The sequence below is a fragment of the Lynx canadensis genome, chromosome C1 (assembly GCF_007474595.2).
Source record: "Lynx canadensis isolate LIC74 chromosome C1, mLynCan4.pri.v2, whole genome shotgun sequence".
NCBI classification, from domain to species: Eukaryota; Metazoa; Chordata; class Mammalia; order Carnivora; family Felidae; genus Lynx; species Lynx canadensis.
Genome location: NC_044310.1, coordinates 165,452,648 through 165,470,091, shown reverse-complemented (window position 1 = coordinate 165,470,091; position 17,444 = coordinate 165,452,648). Strand labels below are relative to the sequence as shown.

Genomic DNA, 17,444 nt, shown 5'->3' with positions numbered 1-17,444 from the left:
TTGAAAAGTGACTCAGAAGAGTGACACTGAGTTTGAAGAAATTTTAGAAGTGTCTTAGGCAATTTATTTTGCTTACAAATTTTCCTTTTATACATAATCAATTTGTATAGTTTAAATTTTCCTTCACAAATGGTATATGATAAAATTTATGTCTAATCTGAAATAAATAATTTTAAAATAAGGCTCAAATATTGTAAGTGATAAGAACAAATTGCCTCAGCATTTTTTTTCTCTTTTTTGCTGTTCAAAAATAATAGTGCATGTTACATTCCATGGTATTGTAGAGTCCATGAAATAATATGACCCTTCCACACATTGTTTCTCCTGTGGCTTTTCCGCCTGTCAGCTCATTTACACCTTCCTTTCCCGAGGGTACATATATCTCAACTTTGAGAAGCACCTTAGGGGACCTTTAGGGTTTCTTTCAGTTTTTAGATTGGACAGCCCTATGATTCTTCTCAAAGTTAGTTTTCTGCATTGCATTTTTTAGGTCAGAATGTTGAAACTTACGTTTCAATGCTTTATTGATTTTTTTTCCTTTCCTTGCAATTCTGTGTGGAATCTAGTTTTGCAAACAAATTACTCTTTCCAGCAGTGGTTTGTAACCATTCCTCATCTCTCTGTAAGTCTTTCCTTTAGGCTTCCAGCCCCTATGGCCCAGATTTGGGCATTTTTTAAAGGGGAACGGACTTCTATGATATGTGACTGTAATGAGACAAAAGTACCAGATGAGCTCTCAAATTGCTTCATGAGTCTGTAAATAAGATTCCCAGAGATGTTCTTTACTTTTGTCCAGCAGCAATGGTATATTCAGGAATAAATGTGGAATAGACCATATTAGCCTGGAGAGACTAAAGAATGATGAGGGAGGATTTTGTTTATTCACTTTATTGTGATTATACCCTGCAATCATATTGTACATGTTATAACCCTGAGATGTACTTGGCCCAGGCAAGATGATCTCTAGCACCTAACCAGATTATGAATATGATTCTGGGCTTATGCTTCCAGAAAGTATGATGTAAGTCACCTTCATTTGGACATTGCCACTCAGCCCTGATGAGCCATTTGGGAATCAGAAATTCTGTCCCTACCTTGGAGAAAGTTGCTAAATGTCTTCACCATGAATCCTAACTGTGTGAGTTTCTTTGGGTATCCTTTAGATGGTGACTTTCAACTTTTTTTGACAACAAAAGATAGCCAGATCTGCTTAATGTATATAAATATACACAAAAAAATGCACACATGCTTATTAAAACCAAGTTTTATGAAACTATACTTACCTTTACTATGTATGTATATTCTGATATATTCTATTCTTTAAAAAACAAAAAACAAAAAAAAACTGCTGTCCTAATGTACAAAATTAATTTCATGATTCACTACTTTGTTGTGACCCACAGTTTGAAAAACAGTTTTAGACTCATAAGCTTTGTCTGATTTATACATGTAGTGTGTGTGGCCTCAGTCAATGCCTATATTTGTTACTTTTTAATATGGTGGTTGTATGAAATATATTTCCCAAACATTCTAAAACTTTTTCACTCAAATATATGTTGTGCTTCAAATTTGGCACCTTGGGGAGTGTTATGTTTGTGTAAGTTTTTTATACCACTATTTAGGGCAAGTGAATGAAATGTGTTACATAATCTGTTGATAAGGTTGACAATCATTGAGCACTTTGAATATGTCATTCAACAGCCTTCTGGCCTCCATGGTTTCTGAATAGAAGCTATTAATCATATTGAAAATCACTTGTATGTGATGAATCACATCTCTTTTGTTGCTTTCAAGATGCTTTCTTTGTCATTGGCTTTCAACAGTTTAGTCAGGATGTGTCTATGTGTGGGTCCCTTTGAGTTTATCCTGCTTAGAATTTGTTGAACTTCTGGAATGTATACATTAATATTTGTTTTAATCAAATGTGGGAAGTTTTTAGCCATTATTTCTTCAAATATTCTTTCTGCCCCTTTTCCTCTCTCCTGTCTTTTGGACACTCCCATTATGTATATGTCCATATGCTTGATGGTGTCTCACATGTCTCTGAGACATTCAATTTCTTTCATTCTTTGTCTTTCTGTTTCTCAAATCAGATATTCTTGATTAACCTATCTTCCAGTTTGGTAATTATTTCTCCTGGCTTCTTAACCCTTCTGTTGAACGCTCTTAGCAAATTTTTCATTCCAGTTATTGTAGTTTTCAGTTCTAGAACTTAAATTTTTGGTTCTTTTTAATAATTTCCAACTCTTTTTTGATATTCTGTATTTGGTGAGACATTGTTCTCATATTTTCCTTTAGTTCTTTAGATTTAGTTCTCTTTGTTATTTTGAATATATGTATAATAACTCAATTAAAGTCTTTGTCTAGTAAGTCCATCATCTGGACTTACTCAGGGACAGTTTCTGTTGATTGCTTTTTTTCCTGTGTACTTCCGTGTTTCTTTCTATGTCTCAAGTTTTTTGTTGTTGTTGAAAACTGAATATTTTAAATAATATGGTGTGGAAACTCTGGAGATCAGATCCACTTACCATTCACTTTGTTGTTTCTATTTGTTGCTCTTATTGTCGCTGCTGCTGTTTGTTGTTTAGTGACTCCCCCCCCCCCCCCCCCGAACTATTTTTTGTTACGTTTGGCAACTGAATTCTCTGCTTGGTTAGCTTGTTGTGAACTCATGAATAGACACAGATTTCCTTAAAAGCCTTGAACCAGTAAATCTTCCAGCCTTGCTGAGGAGATCTGTATGCATGTGGGTGATATCTTCAATTTTCTGACAGGAAGTTTATGTAGCTTTCACTTTCTGCTTACACAGAGCTTCAAGGTCAGCCAGAGATAAGGGATTAGGGCTTTCTTGGGGTCTTTCCTGGGCACACATACAACTCTGCAAATGAGTGTGCCCTTCTAGATTTCGAGGAATATGTCAGAGCTTTTCAAAACCCCTCTAGGAATATCTCATTTCCATGCTTCTTTTTTTCTTAAATTTTTTTAACGTTTATTCATTTTTGAGAGACAGCAGGGAAGGGGCAGAGAGAGGGAGACACAGAATCTGAAGCAGGCTCCAGGCTCTGAGCTGTCAGCACAGAGCCCGACATGGGGCTCGAACTCATGAACTGTGAGATAATGACCTGAGCCAAAGTCGGACACTCAACCGACTGAGCCACCCAGGCACTCTATCCATGCTTCTTTTAAGTTTTCTGGTCCACTTCTTGTTAGCTGCAACTGTTATCCCTGCCTACAGCAGTTGCAGTGTTAAACACTGTGTTAACCCACTGCTGCTGGGTTTTTTCCACAAATGCCCCAGAGGTGAAGGCTGTTCTCAGTGAGCAAGCCTCAAGTCAGTTCAAAGAAAGACAAACTCTGTGAGTGAAGGTTTCCAATGGAGCTGCCAAACAGGTCAAATAATGACAATTCTCTGGGGATAGGACTTTTAGGGAGCTCTCAAACTTCCTTCTCTGCCAGCCGCTGCTAGGATTCTGACTCTCACAACTCACGTGATTATGTGACTGTTGGTTTTCCTGGCTACCCTAGAGTTGGGAAGTGGGAGATGGGAGTAAAGTCAGTTAAAATGCCCCAAAACTTGCTGTCCTTACAGAGATTCAACTGTTTTTCTTGAATAAACACTCCTCAGATTTTTGCAAGTCTTTTCCTTAATTTCCAGAGTTCTCAAAATGTTTATTTTGACAATGTTTGCTAGTGTTCTCACTGCTTTTATGTGGAGGAACAAATTGTCAGTGGTCCTTAATCTGCCAATTTGGAAGGCTGTCCTCTTCTTTTTACCTTCTTTTAAATCTCTGTTACCTACAGTGATAGGGAATGGTAGAGAAATTCACACAATGGTGTAGGACAGAACATTTCCATAGTATGTGATGAATATGAATATATTGTTTTCCTGCTTTCTTCTTCATGGATTTTCCTTCTTCTCTGCTAGAAAGCATGTGCTAGGAAGCCTGTAATAGGTGTTTTGCATAAATAAGAATATGATACCTATTCTGAATTCAAGAAAATGAAGAAAACCTTAAAAATGTTAAAAACTAAAACAGAACCACCAGTCATCCTGGAAGAGAAGCAAGATTTGGTTTGATTGTTGTTGCTGTATAACTAACTTCCTTTAATATAAGAACCTTAGGGCATTCTTCTTTAATATCTACTGTCTAGCAAATTCAGGGCTGCTGAACCTCATCATGCCAATATTTAATGTTGCTAATTGAAGAAGAAAGATGCAGATAACCCAGGAGGCTCATTTTTATCCCCTTTCTGTTGTTTAGTGAGGAGATGTCTCAGCATATCTGAGTTAAGCTAAGTTGAAGACAAGACTGGTACCAGAGACTGAACTCTGAGGCTCTCTCTTGGTATCAAGACCAATTCTTTACCATGAAGTTCTATTATTACAGAATCAGCTATATATTTCCTGCTTCCTTTCTCTAAAAATATGCAGAGTGTTATGAGATTAAAGTGTTTCCTCTGAAACACTTTATGCCTGACCTCAGCATACCTCTCAGGGAACCATGTCACTTTGATACCTCTGGGCTTGCATGTTTCCCCCTCAAAAATCCTATTTTATAAATACCCTCCATGACCCTAGTCTTGTATGTGTCCATGCACCATTTGCATGATGCTAATTATAAGAATTAAGTATCAGTGAAAGAGAGGAAACATTTGTAATGAAGTTGTGTATCTTCCAAAATCTTAAGAAAGTCAAGGACACATATTTCTCAAGTATCTAGCCTTTACCTCTTAAACATATGTAATTTCTGTCTTTTCTTTTTCCTGCCTTCGAACATGAAGATTCAAATAAAAGACAAACCCTATCATTACCCCTGTTTATTTTGGACCAATGGGCTTGTCACTCTAGTAAAACTGTCACAGAGGAGAATGAAAGCTATACAAATGTTCCATGAACAACAAGGCACATGAATAAGTACTGAGATCAAGCATAATAAAGTAACTTATGTAGGTCAGCTGTCTCTTAGATTGATGCTATGCAGTAAACAGAATTTTGGCAACTTGAAAGCCTTAATGATTGGTTTTTATGTTTGGCTCACTTACTTTTGTATGTCTGCTATTTAACGTTCTTGAGTTAATATTTTAACACATTGAGTCCACTTCTCCTTTCTTGCCATGCAGACATTTGCCCGGGACTTGTTGCAAAGGTATGCCCTCAAAGATGGAAGAGCAGATAGATGGAGTTGGCCACAGCTCCCCTACAGAGAGATGTGATGGGGCTACTTGAAACATCTAGCGGGATAGGATTGTTAACTGTTAGTTCTATTATCAACAATTTTGCTGTTTTCTCTTCAGCAAGTCTCCATATATGACAATGATGACACAGTCAAAAACAGTTAACATCTCCCCTGACCCAGGAAAGAAGCAGTTAAATAAACAGGGCATGTCTCACCTTGATGTATTTAATAAAACACTATCACAAAGAAAAATCTATGTGAGAGAAGGAATTGATATTTATTGAGAGCTTTTTGTGTGCCATGCATTCTTCAACACTACATTATTGTATCCTTAAACCATCTCTGTAAAATGAGTTTTATTTCCTCTATTTTCCATTATGGAAACTAAGAGTCATTAAAATTTTATCTGTAGTCTTACAACTACGAAATGTTAGACCAAGATATGAAAACCCCCCTCCAGATTTGCTTGGCTGTGAAACCAAGCAGTTGTCACTATACGATGCTAAATTGTAGACATCAGCCACTCACAGTGATGCCATCTGACACCCATCCAAGAGTCACAAGACTCTTCCCCAAAGTGACACCAACTCCTGGGGGTGATAAATTTCATCATTCTAATTGTACAACTTGAAGAAATGAAAGAAAATGTACTCTTTGGTTACCATGTCTTAATTTCTAATAACTAGGGAATGCCTAAAATGAGAGAAATGGGAGTGTGATGAAGTGTCCTTAGGCAAGACCATAAATGTAAGTCCATTAGCAGGTCACGATAAGCTTCAGGGACTTCTGCAACTTAGAGCATCTTCCTCTCCTGCCACACTGCGAGAATTGACAGGCTAACTCTGCTTGCTAATTACACTCTCCCCCACTACTTTTTGTGACTAAAAGGTTTGTTTGGTAACCTTCAAAGATACACTGAAGCCAGTAGGGGATTATTCATGTCCCAGTTCTGGGTTTTCAAGACTCTCCTGCTGGGGTGCTAGCTTTGAGTCCCACTGGTATTGACTTAGTTCCTTAATCTCCTAATTGAAAGACAACTTCAAATAATGTTGCAGAGCTCGAGGCTTCAGGAAGGACCCAGAGTTAGATAGATTTACCTGAAAAGAAAAAGTAAGGAATGGAGTTTCTCTTTGAGATCCAAAGTTCAGAACGACCTCTAGCCTGTGAAGCAAAATGGCAAATAGTACCAGGCATGACCTACAGATCAAAAATCAATTTTTGTTTGCAAAGCATATAAAAGAAATATCTGTCCTAAAGAGTTCTTGGAATTCTGCCTCTTCGCCTTTCTGAATCCTGCCCCCACTGGATAATATTCAAGGTATCAGAGGGCAATTGACAATCCCTTGACAATGAGAAAATAGACTGTGTCTATGTTGAAACATTCTGCTCCTAATATATATTTTTAGTTATATATTTAGTGATATATTTTTAGTTAATGGTCACAGTTTTCATTAATCATTGATAGCACGTCAAGGAGAATGTATTAGTGTAGTCTTGAAAATGTTAAATTTGAGGTGCCTGGAGATGACCTTGAAGAAGTGTCCAGAAAATGCTTGGATATGTATGTAGGGATGTCAGGATTCATTGGGCTGCTGGTGTAGATTCAAAGATCATCAGTATATATTTGGTTGTGGATACAAAGTATGTGCATGGAACCACACAGTATATGTGTTGGCCTCTGCCACTGTAGCCTTGGTGATCACTTCCACCATGTATCCTAAGTTTTAGCTCTAATATTTATCATATCAATACAGAAAACCTCACACTTCTAAAGCTTTCCTCATGCTATGGTTTTGTCTGGATTCTTTTTACCCCCTTCCTCTTCCAGATGACCTTTTACTTCAAAAACTAGCTTAGACCAACTTCCTTTTGGGAAGTGATTTTCCAAATACCATTCCCAACGCAAACAAAACTGATCCTTCTTTTTTCAGGTCTGGTAATGTTTTGTGTATTTTTCCTTTGGGGCATTTATCACAAACCATTGTCATTGTTTGTGAGCTCCCCAAAGGTGTGACCCCTTTAGCTTCTTCCTATAACCTCTTTCTGTTTATGTAGGGGCAGTACTGAGCTGACCATCCATATGCAGATGGGTTCCCACTGCCAACTTCTTTAAGCAAAAAGGAAAAGACTCTTATGGGTATGTTCATGCCAGACTTGCCCCAGAATTGTCCAGCACTTAGTAGGGGCCCAGCCCATGGTCATTCTTGAAAGAGCAAAGTCTTGGGAGTCTCTAGTGAAGGTTAAACTCTAGTGTTGAGAACAAAAATGTCAATACAGATACAGTCTAATGATTAACATTATTTTATTCAGATATTTTGTCTTCTACTTTAGAGACTTGTTTTGAGAATTAATTCTGAAAAATAGTCTTGAGTTATTTTCATATAATTTTCCGTGTTTGAATCTTTGGCCAAGATAGGTTTTTTAGACAAGTGAAGATGGTGAAGTTACTTGTCTAGGGGTATTTTATTTTGTCTTGTTTTGTTTTACTTGTATTGATTTGCCTCCTCCACTACCCTTCAACTTGTTATCCTGAGGTTTATATCTACCTCACTGGCCCTCACTTAGGGGCAGCCGCATTTCAGGAATTATGTGTTTTCTATAATAGGGCAGTTCTCTTTTATCCTTCCGTAGTCAATATTTGAGCTCATGAAGCTCTCTTTGAAGTCAGTGGGAGTCTCATATTTGGAAGCAAGATACCACTGGGCAAGAAGACTAAACTGCATCCCTTGGCAGGAAACTCACTTAAAAACCTGCATCTTCCTATGCACCTGGTTCTAGAAAAATACGAGTAAAAGACCTCTTTACAATTTTCCTGTTATTTTAAACAAATTTTGATCTTAGGGAGGTCTACTTTTTTAAAGAGCTAAAATGAGCTTAGTGGTTAATTTTTACCTTTTAGGAAAGTTTCACTGAAGTTAGGTGATAACCTAGGTATTTATTTTCTTTTCTAAGACTCTTATTTCAAAGACTTGTTTTGTCTGCTGTTTTTTTATCTTTAAGTCAGAATTTCTTTTAACATCCCCACCAAAGGAGTCAAACTAGTGTTATGACTTGCATACCAGAAGCTATTAAACATGGACAGATATTAAAACAAACAAACTTTGTAAATATTTTAATGGTCTATCAAAACTTTTGATTTTTCAAGAACAAATGAATGTCATATAGAATTTTAAGACATTTTTCCTCTCTCTGTGGTGCACTGGTTGGTGCACAGTAAATGTCTTGGCAAAATATTTGCAAATCCACCGACAGTCACACCAGACATCCACTTGCATAAGATGATCAATAAGTGTCTTTTTCTTTTTGCCAAAAGAAGGGTCATCCCAGCCCTATTTCCTGCCTATACAGAGAAGGGTATGGGCAGAAACTAAAGGGACTGTCCAATGAGAAAACTTGTGACAGTGTAGACATAAGCAGTATGGCTTTAGGACCTAGGGGCCTAAATGCTATCAGAGCTTGGGGGAGAGGATTCCTTCTTCACTCCATGAAGCTTTAGTACCCTCAAGTGTCTGGCTTCCCTTAAGTGGCTTCCAAGGCTTTGACAAGGGGCCTTGAGTGAAAGAATAAGTCTCCTTAGAGACTAGGAGTAGGGAGAGGACTTGGAGGTGTCTGTGGTCTTACAGTTACGCACATGGCAGCTAAGATCCACTGAACTGGCATGATCTCATTTGCACCCACAAACTACAGAGTAATCAAATTATTGATGTATTTGTAAACTGCAGTAATTCTCCTTATCTTGGTCCTGGACCAAACTGAAAATCTTAGTGCTGGATTTGTTGGCCTTTGATATCTCTGGTCACATCGGGGGCCCTATAAAATTGGTCAATTCAACTTTGGATATTAATTTAAGCTTCCAACAACCTATTAAAAAAATAAGACCTGTTACAGACACCTGGGTGGCTCAGTCGGTTGAGCGTCCGACTTCAGTTCAGGTCATGATCTCACGGTTCGTGAGTTCGGGCCCCGCATCAGGCTCTGTGCTGACAGCTCAGAGCCTGGAGCCTGCTTCCGATTCTGTGTCTCCCTCTGTCTCTGCTCCTCCCCCACACGTGCTCTGTCTCTCTCTGCCTCTCAAAAATAAAGAAAATGAATTAAAAAATTAAAAAAAAAAATAAGTCCTGTTAGAAACTACCAACCTTGACTCTTCTTGGGGGGAACAGGATCTGGAACAAAGGTGATGGTCATCCCATCTCTATCCTGCTCAGATCCCATGTATAAGACTATTCTAGACTGTATTTCATACTCCAAAGGGCAATTAATCTGCAGGGATACACCTAGGGCTGGGATGGTGAGAATAAGGAAGGCATGCCAGAGCAGGAGTACCTGAAGGAATTGGAGCTGGTTGGAAAAGAATGATCTTAGGTGGAAGACTGTGGGGAACATGTTATTATTGCCAGATATTTCAAGGGCTGTCAGGTAATGAGATCCATGATCTACAAACCATGGGACTGGGAGCAAAGGATGATTATTAGAAAGTAAATTGAGCTGCCACAAAATGGAATGGAATATTTTTGTAGGTAATGAGTTCCCGGTCATGAAAGGTAATCAATTTAATATTAGCTGTCCATTTGTCGGAGAGTTTGAAATGAGACCATTGTCAGCCCATACAGCATCTCTGTGAAAATAGAAAAAGTACTTCCTTTAGATGGATGCAGTTCAAAGCCAACATGCACAACTAGGCTAGATGTCACCCTCCATTCATTCCTTGTACAGGGCACCCCTATGGGGGGCAGAACCTGCATTACCACACATGGCTGTGTCCATCTTACCATGTTCTGCTCCAACAGAAATCAATCGAAGGAAAGGAAACCACACAAAATAAAAGGACCTGCATAAATCAGAAGGAGTTGACCCACAGGACCTTTATGAAAGAACTGATCCTTTAAGCTAAATGTGTCCCTCAAGAAAAAGAAACAACTTGAGCCCTTTCCTTTATGATTAAATTCACAATACCTAGTTGCTGAAGTGTACAAAGGGTACTGTCACATGCAGAATTTACTCTAGAAGTTGCTAAAAAGTTGATACTTTAAAAAGACTGTTTACTATGGGCTAGATAGTATGTTAAACACTTGTATAAATTATTACCTTAATCTGAGCAATAACTAAGTAGGAGTATTATACCCATTTTACAGATGAAGTGTAAGTAACTTGTCTGAGATCACTGCCTAGGAAGTGGCAAAACAGGTATTTGAATCAGATATATCTGATCTAAAATTCATGGTCTTACTCATAAAACAGAAATCATCTTTTAAAAAAAAGCAAGTTTGGGGCACCTGGGTGGCTCAGTCAGTTAAGTGTCAGACTTCAACTCAGGTCATAATCTCACGGTTCATGAGTTAGAGCCCCGTGTTGGTCTCTGTGCTGACAGTTCAGAGCCTGGAGCCTGCTTCAGATTCTGTGTCTCCTTTGTCTCTGCCCCTGTCCTGCCCATGCTCTGTCTCAATCTCTCTCTCAAAAATAAATAAACATTAAAAAAATTTTTTTAATAAATCTTAAAAAGCAAGGTTGTGAGAGCTCTAACTCAACATCATGATTCTGTATTACAGTAAAAACTTAAGATTCGGAAGGTTGATTTGGAAGGTTGAATTGGTGTAAAAGCCAGAATGTGATATAATTACTGAGTGACAATCATCCTTCCTGACTGTCTCTCTGAGCCCTGCACCTTAGTTTATTCTGTCGCCCTGCCCTTAGTTTATGTACCTACGTAACATTAAACTGAAGAAATGGAGAGGTGGTTTTCAGAAAATCTGTTTGCACTGTTGCAGCTATAGGTTGATTAAAATCTCCCCTCCCCTCTGGAGCCTTAGTTCGATTATAGCGGCTGAGGTGGTTTCTTCCTCCCTTCACTTCTTTTGCATTTCTTTTGCATTTATGACTGGTACAATTGACTTGGCAACTAGTCGACACAGCCATGTGACAAATTTGTCATTTGAAATTTGTGGGTTTAGGGGCGCCTGGGTGGCTCAGTCGGTTAAGCGTCCGACTTCAGCTCAGGTCACGATCTCGCGGTCCGTGGGTTCGAGCCCCGCATCGGGCTCTGAGCTGATGGCTCAGAGCCTGGAGCCTGCTTCTGATTCTGTGTCTCCCTCTCTCTCTGCCCCTGCCCCGTTCATGCTCTGTCTCTCTCTGTCTCAAAAATAAATAAACGTTAAAAAAAAATTAATTAAAAAAAAGAAATTTGTGGGTTTAAAACAAAATTTTTTTAATGTTTATTTATATTTGAGAGAGAGAGAAAGAGAGAGAGAGAGTGAGTGCGGGAGGATCAGAGAGAGTGAGACACAGAATCCGAAGTGGGCTCCAGGCTCTGAGCTGTCAGCACAGAGCCCAACGTGGGCCTTGAACCCAGGATCCATGAGATGAGCGGAGCCAAAGTCGGACACTTAACCAGCTGAGACACCCAGGCGCCCCTGTCATTTGAAATTTGAACTGGGCATTTAAATTGTGCATTGTGCAAATGTCAGTATGTTTATTTCTCATTTCCCCAAGTAGATGGCAACCTCTGTAAGGCCAGAGACCATAGTTTATATTTTCTAGAAACCACCTCAACTTTGTTTATGCAGAGTGCCTTGCACAGAATTGACCCATTTACATTGTCCTACAATTTTATTTTATTCTTTAAAATGTTTATTTATTTTTGAGAGAGAGAGAGTGGGGAAGGGCGGAGAGAGTCTGCTGGGCTGACAGCAGAAAGTCCGATGAGGGACTCCAACTCATGAACCATGAGATTATGATCTGAGCCAAAGTTGGATGCTTAACCAACTGAGCTACCCAGGCGCCCCTGGCCTACAATTTTAAATGTTTGTTTGTTTATTTATTTATGTATTTATTTATTTATTTAGAGAGGGAAAGCGTGAGTGGTAGAGGGGCAGAGAAAGGGGGAGAGAATCCCAAACAAGCTCCATGCCTGGGGCTTGATCTCACAAACCATGAGATCATGACCTGAGCCAAAATCCAGAGTCAGATGCTGAACCAACTGAGCCACCCAGACACCCCATGTTGTCCTATAATTTTAGAGTGATTGCAATACATATGCAGCCCAAACTAACCCCAGTTCTAAGCATGTTTTAGGTTTAGGATGAGTCTTTCAGGAGCCCCTGCTCAGTAAGTTTTCAACATCTTCCTTGGGAATTTTGTTAAGCAGTGACCTACAGCTCTGGATGATCAAATCCAATGTCTTTTCCTCCCTCTTCCTTTGACTGCATGTAGTCTCAGACTCAAATGTTTATGATCTGCAGTGTCTCCTTTAAACTCCCCGTGATGCTGACTGCCACTCCCTTCTTTTCTTTAGGTGACAACCTACTATTCTTGCTCAACTCCTACCCATTGACTCCTTCCCTGAGAGGCGACAGGATAAACAGAATAATCTGAGGCTCTGTAGTCATGCTTAGCTGAAAATTCTATCTCCACTTAGGAAAATTATTTAGCATCTCTGAACCTCAGTTTTCTGATCTGTAAAATGTAGAGAATTGTACCCATCTCATAGATTTATGTGAAAACAAAACAAATTAATTAGGTAAAGCATCCAGCCAGGCCGTTAGCCTACTCGGGTGATGATAAATTTGCTTTCCTCCTTTTTCTTTCTTCTCTCTCCCCTCCACCTTTATTACTGCCTTTCTTCTTCTTCCTTCCCCTAGATACAGATTTTCCCGCATATTCTCTCCCTGGTAAATCTCATCCATTGTATTTTCCTCGAAGATAATCCCAACTCTATAGTATTTCCAGTCCTGAGGATCTTATATGGGTTTTGTTCCTGGAGTTTCAACAATGAGTAACATGTTCCAGGTTCACAAAAGATCTGTTATTGTTCCCCATCTCCCACTTCTCAAACCAACTCACTTCTAATAGTGTCACAGACACACACAAGCAGAACGTAAGCCAAGCTGTCTGCCCACCAAGCCCTGCGGAGTCTTCTGCAGGATCTCCTGAGGGGCCAGCATCATCACCTCCCATCGGCACAACTTCGCTGGTCTACCTTCCATCTCTCTCAGTTTTTCTTGCTCCTTGTTTAAGCTTCCTGGATTAAGCTTCCTGAAGCTTTCTGAAGTCACATCTCAAATCATGTCATTTCCCTGCTCAGTACTCTCCAACAGCTTGCCATTGCCTGTGACTAAGTTTGAAGCCTATTGGTCAAAGCCTCCACCTTTAAGCCCTGACCTGTTCATTTAAGGGATTACTCAGTGTTACTGTACTTATTGTACTCTTTTCCCTTCGTATCTTTCTTCTTGCTGTTTCCTCCTCCTCGGGCGCTTTCCTCCTCACCACCCCAGTCCCTCCTTGCTGAACTCGCTTGCCCATCCTGAAAGACCCAGCTTACAGGTTTTCACACTTGATGAAACTGGTTCCTTCCTTAGAGCATTCACCACTGGCCCCTTTGCCTGCCCCAACCATTCTTCTCTCTGGTTCTTCTGTGGCTCATACCCAGGGTCCCATTGCACCCCTTCTGCCCAGGGCACTCCAGGTCAGCACTTTCCACACTATTTTATCACAGAACACTTTTAAAAACTGTAGAATGGAATAAAGTACCCAGATAGTTCAGAGTGAGTTCATAGACCAACTAATCGCTGTAAGAAATGAGAAGCATTCAGTTACACACTTTTATAAACTTAGAAATGGCTTCATTAAGTTGGAACCTCATATCAGGTACATTATCATGTTTTGTCCTATATTTTGTTTTCATTGCAGCACAACATAAAATTTCCCTTCTCACAGGTATAATAGAGCAAAGAAAATAAAACATGGACTTTGTTGATGCTCCTTTGTTTGTTTTAGGAAATAAGGGCTTCATCTTATCTTTGAAGTCCTCAGTCTTTTCGTTTCTTTGATTTAGGCACCATATGAGAAATATAAGACCCAGCTTTTCATTAAAACTTCCACTTCTCACAGCCAGAGATTCACAGGGAATAAACGTGTGTGTTAGTAATGTTTGATATGCAATAAGGGATGAATATCATCACAAATACATGTTACATTTATCAGACACAGACCAGCCGTCATCACAGATGGCACCTATTAATGTTGCTAAAGAACTTCTGTGCTTCCCACTTCCTCAAGCATCTGGTGGCCTCTCCATGCCACAAATTCTTGGTAGGGCCCAAATTCCATGCAGGCACATTACTGCATAGTAACAATGACTATTTACAGGGCTTAGTGTTTTCCTTCCATATAAGGTAGTTTAGATTAAAAAGTCAGTAGAATTCTTATTATTCTCATTGTGGTACACTCACTCACATATCCTGGAACCCAGAGTTCCACAGAACCAAGTTGGGAAAACATTGCCCTGGTATACCGGCATTCATTTATGTAATTTCAGTTATCACCTGCAAAGCCACAAATCTAATATTCTCCGTGAAAATTTTCCTTGATATTGCTAATTTGAACAGTACTCAGTTTTGCAATTCCATAGCTCCTGGCAGTGCTCAGTATGTATTTGGGGGAAGAAATGATGGACAGGAGAGAGGGAGTAGGGAATCTTACTAATTCTTATGGCATTTCTGTAAATTTGGCAATTATAGTGAAAGTGATACAAGGGAAAGTTCACAAAATCATTTAGCATAAAATTCCTGTTGAAATCAAATATGGATATAATTTAAATTATTCCTGTTAGGGGTCAGTAGAATTAAAACAGGTTTTCCAGCAAGATTTTGTTAGGTAGAAATGTGCTTTTGTTAAGAAACTCTGAGACATGCTACAAAAACCTTTACATAAGTACTAAGATTACCCATGGTCTAGACCTGCTCTTTTGCTGCACTTACAATTTTGTAAATTCTCAACTTATTTCCTGATTTTTCTCCATTCTGGGATTTAATTTTTCCTGATATCACACGTCCAGTCCACTTAGTTAAGGGGTGTGGGCCGGGGAGGGCAGGGGAATTTATTCTGCCAGGGTTTTGGCATCCTCAAGTCAGGTTTGGTCCTTACTTGATTATTTACTTTATGTCTGTCTGCTTTGGCCTAAATAAAGCCTAGAGTTGTTCTTCTGGGTCATGGAGAATCTATTATGTCTTCCCATGAATTTGATTATTTTACATTACAGTGGGCAAGGTTTCTTTTTTTTTTTTAATATATGAAATTTATTGTCAAATTGGTTTCCATACAACACCCAGTGCTCATCCCGGGCAAGGTTTTTTGAAGTAGCTACTGATAATTACCCCGCTATTCTGTGACTGAAGTCACTTATCCCTTCTTAAGGAGGATAGATAATCCTACTATGAGTATAGTTTTATAAGATTTGCTTTCAAACAAACTTATGTTTCTCTGTTTTCTTACTGCCTGCTTTGGTTTTGATAGTTTCAAAGAGAGCATGGAGAAATCCTCATATTCCGACTGGCTTATAAATAACAGTGTTGCCGAGCTAGTGGCTTCCACAGGCCTCCCGGTGAACATCAGCGATGCCTACCAGGATCCTCGCTTTGATGCCGAGGTAAGAGGAATTCTCTGGTTGCACTCTTAAGGTTCAGTTGTCACACTGGTGATGGTTTGCTGGTTGAAGCAAAAAAGGGACATCGTATACATCACAGTCACCCCTGAGTTTACTGGCAGGTTTTTTTTTTTTTTTTGCGTCTTTCCCCTGTGATCAGATTTTTAGCATTGTCTACTGTTGAGTAACAGAAAAATCTCCTTTCTCTACTCTGATTTGTGGCAAAATGGCTATCTATTATGTATTACTTTGATGCTCTTTACAATTGGGTACATATTATATTGCATGTACCCATGCATTAATTCATGAACACTTTATATTAAAGATAGTTTATATTAAACTATGAAATAGTTATTAATAAAAATGTGGATATAACATAGTTATTTCCCAACAGATGCTAGAACAATTACCATGTTTTTAAAAATTGCTCCCAAGAAATGGTAAATTGGTTTGTTATTGTTTAATGTTAATTTTGAAGGCACATTTTGCTATATACAGAATATATTAAAGCAACCTAGACTTGCAGGTGTTTAAATTCTAAGTATCTACAGTATCATACAGACAAATTTACACGAACTTATAAAATATCTTTGTGTGTGCATGTGTGTGTGTATTCAATAAATTACACGTTTCCTATTCTATATTGCCAAGTGAAGATCTAAAGAGTAGCAGGAGTTTTAGGTGGAGATGTGTTCTAGGCAAAGCTGAGAGAGCATGGGGCCCAGGGGATGGGGGGGCTGGGGGGTTGGGGGCTGGGGGCTGAGGCGAGTTAATGCTGCTGAAGCACCAGGTAGATGAGGCTGGAGAGGGAAGCAGGGGCCAGATTGCTCCAATCTGAAAGCTGCATTAAGAAGTTTGAGTATTTATCCTGGGCAACGGGGAATCAGTAGTTGAGTTTTTAATCAGGGAGACACAGGAGTTGTATTTTAGGAAGATCACACCACTTCGGTGGCTACAGCACGGAGGATACATTAGCAATAAGAACTGAACCTTTAGCTGAAATGAGAGCTGGTTGATGACTCTGGAGACAGACAGGGATTCAGTCTCAGTCTCTGGACTCCAGAGCCCTCCCCCTCAGCCTTGCCCTGTGCTGTCCCACGTCTGGGGTGGGTCACGATGTGGCAGGGGGCTTCAGTCTAAACCAAACTTAGAACTTTAGTCATGTCATCTTTTCAGATCTCTGCAGGGAGATTTTAGATTCCCCAAAACTCAGCACCTCTCTGTAGCTGCCTGGAGCTTTCTTCCCCCAGGCTATGTCCTCTAGTAGTTTCTATTAATTCTTAAGCATAGAGCTCAGCTGCTCCTACCTTGCAAATCCTTTCATGAACTCCCAGTCTGGGTTGGGTGTCTCTGCAGCATGCTCCCCCTGAGCTGTCCCCACGCTGACCACCCTCTAGGTCTCTTCAGTTCTGATGCGTTATTTCTGAGCTTTGAGTTACCTTCCTCGGGGAAGTACACAGCCCAAAGCTCCTTTAGTTGTCCTCCTTTGAGGGAGAATAACACCACCTTGGTTCTGTGATTAGCAGAGCAGAAATGATTGATAGAGCTCAATATTTGTACACTTTAGCATTATGATTGGGCTAGGACTAATTCGATGAAGTTTTGCCTTTGGCCATGTTTCTTTCTTCCTTGCTTTTAGAGAGAAAATACTGAAGAACAGATGTCTAAACACAATTTTATGAAGGAATGCTCTCAGTATCCTCTTATTGACATCAGTAATAGTTGAACAAACTACAAGCCTTGCTATGCAGAAAAATCATTCATTACCAATCCTTTGTTACCAAGCCATCATGTGAGATTAGATGTCAAGGGGTGATGGGTTGGTTCCTACCCCAAATCATAGTACTAAA

The 17,444-nt window shown here is 39.5% G+C and overlaps 1 protein-coding gene across 2 annotated transcripts in view; it reads left to right on the top strand.

Moving 5' to 3' along the window:
* The window catches only part of PDE11A (phosphodiesterase 11A), a 412,306-nt gene that overhangs the window by 210,440 nt on the left and 184,422 nt on the right, over positions 1-17,444 (top strand). For both annotated transcript variants that reach the window (XM_030325285.1, XM_030325284.1), the window contains exon 6: positions 15,465-15,597. In XM_030325285.1, the coding sequence (XP_030181145.1) occupies positions 15,465-15,597 (133 nt within the window). The remainder of the gene's footprint in view (positions 1-15,464; positions 15,598-17,444) is intronic.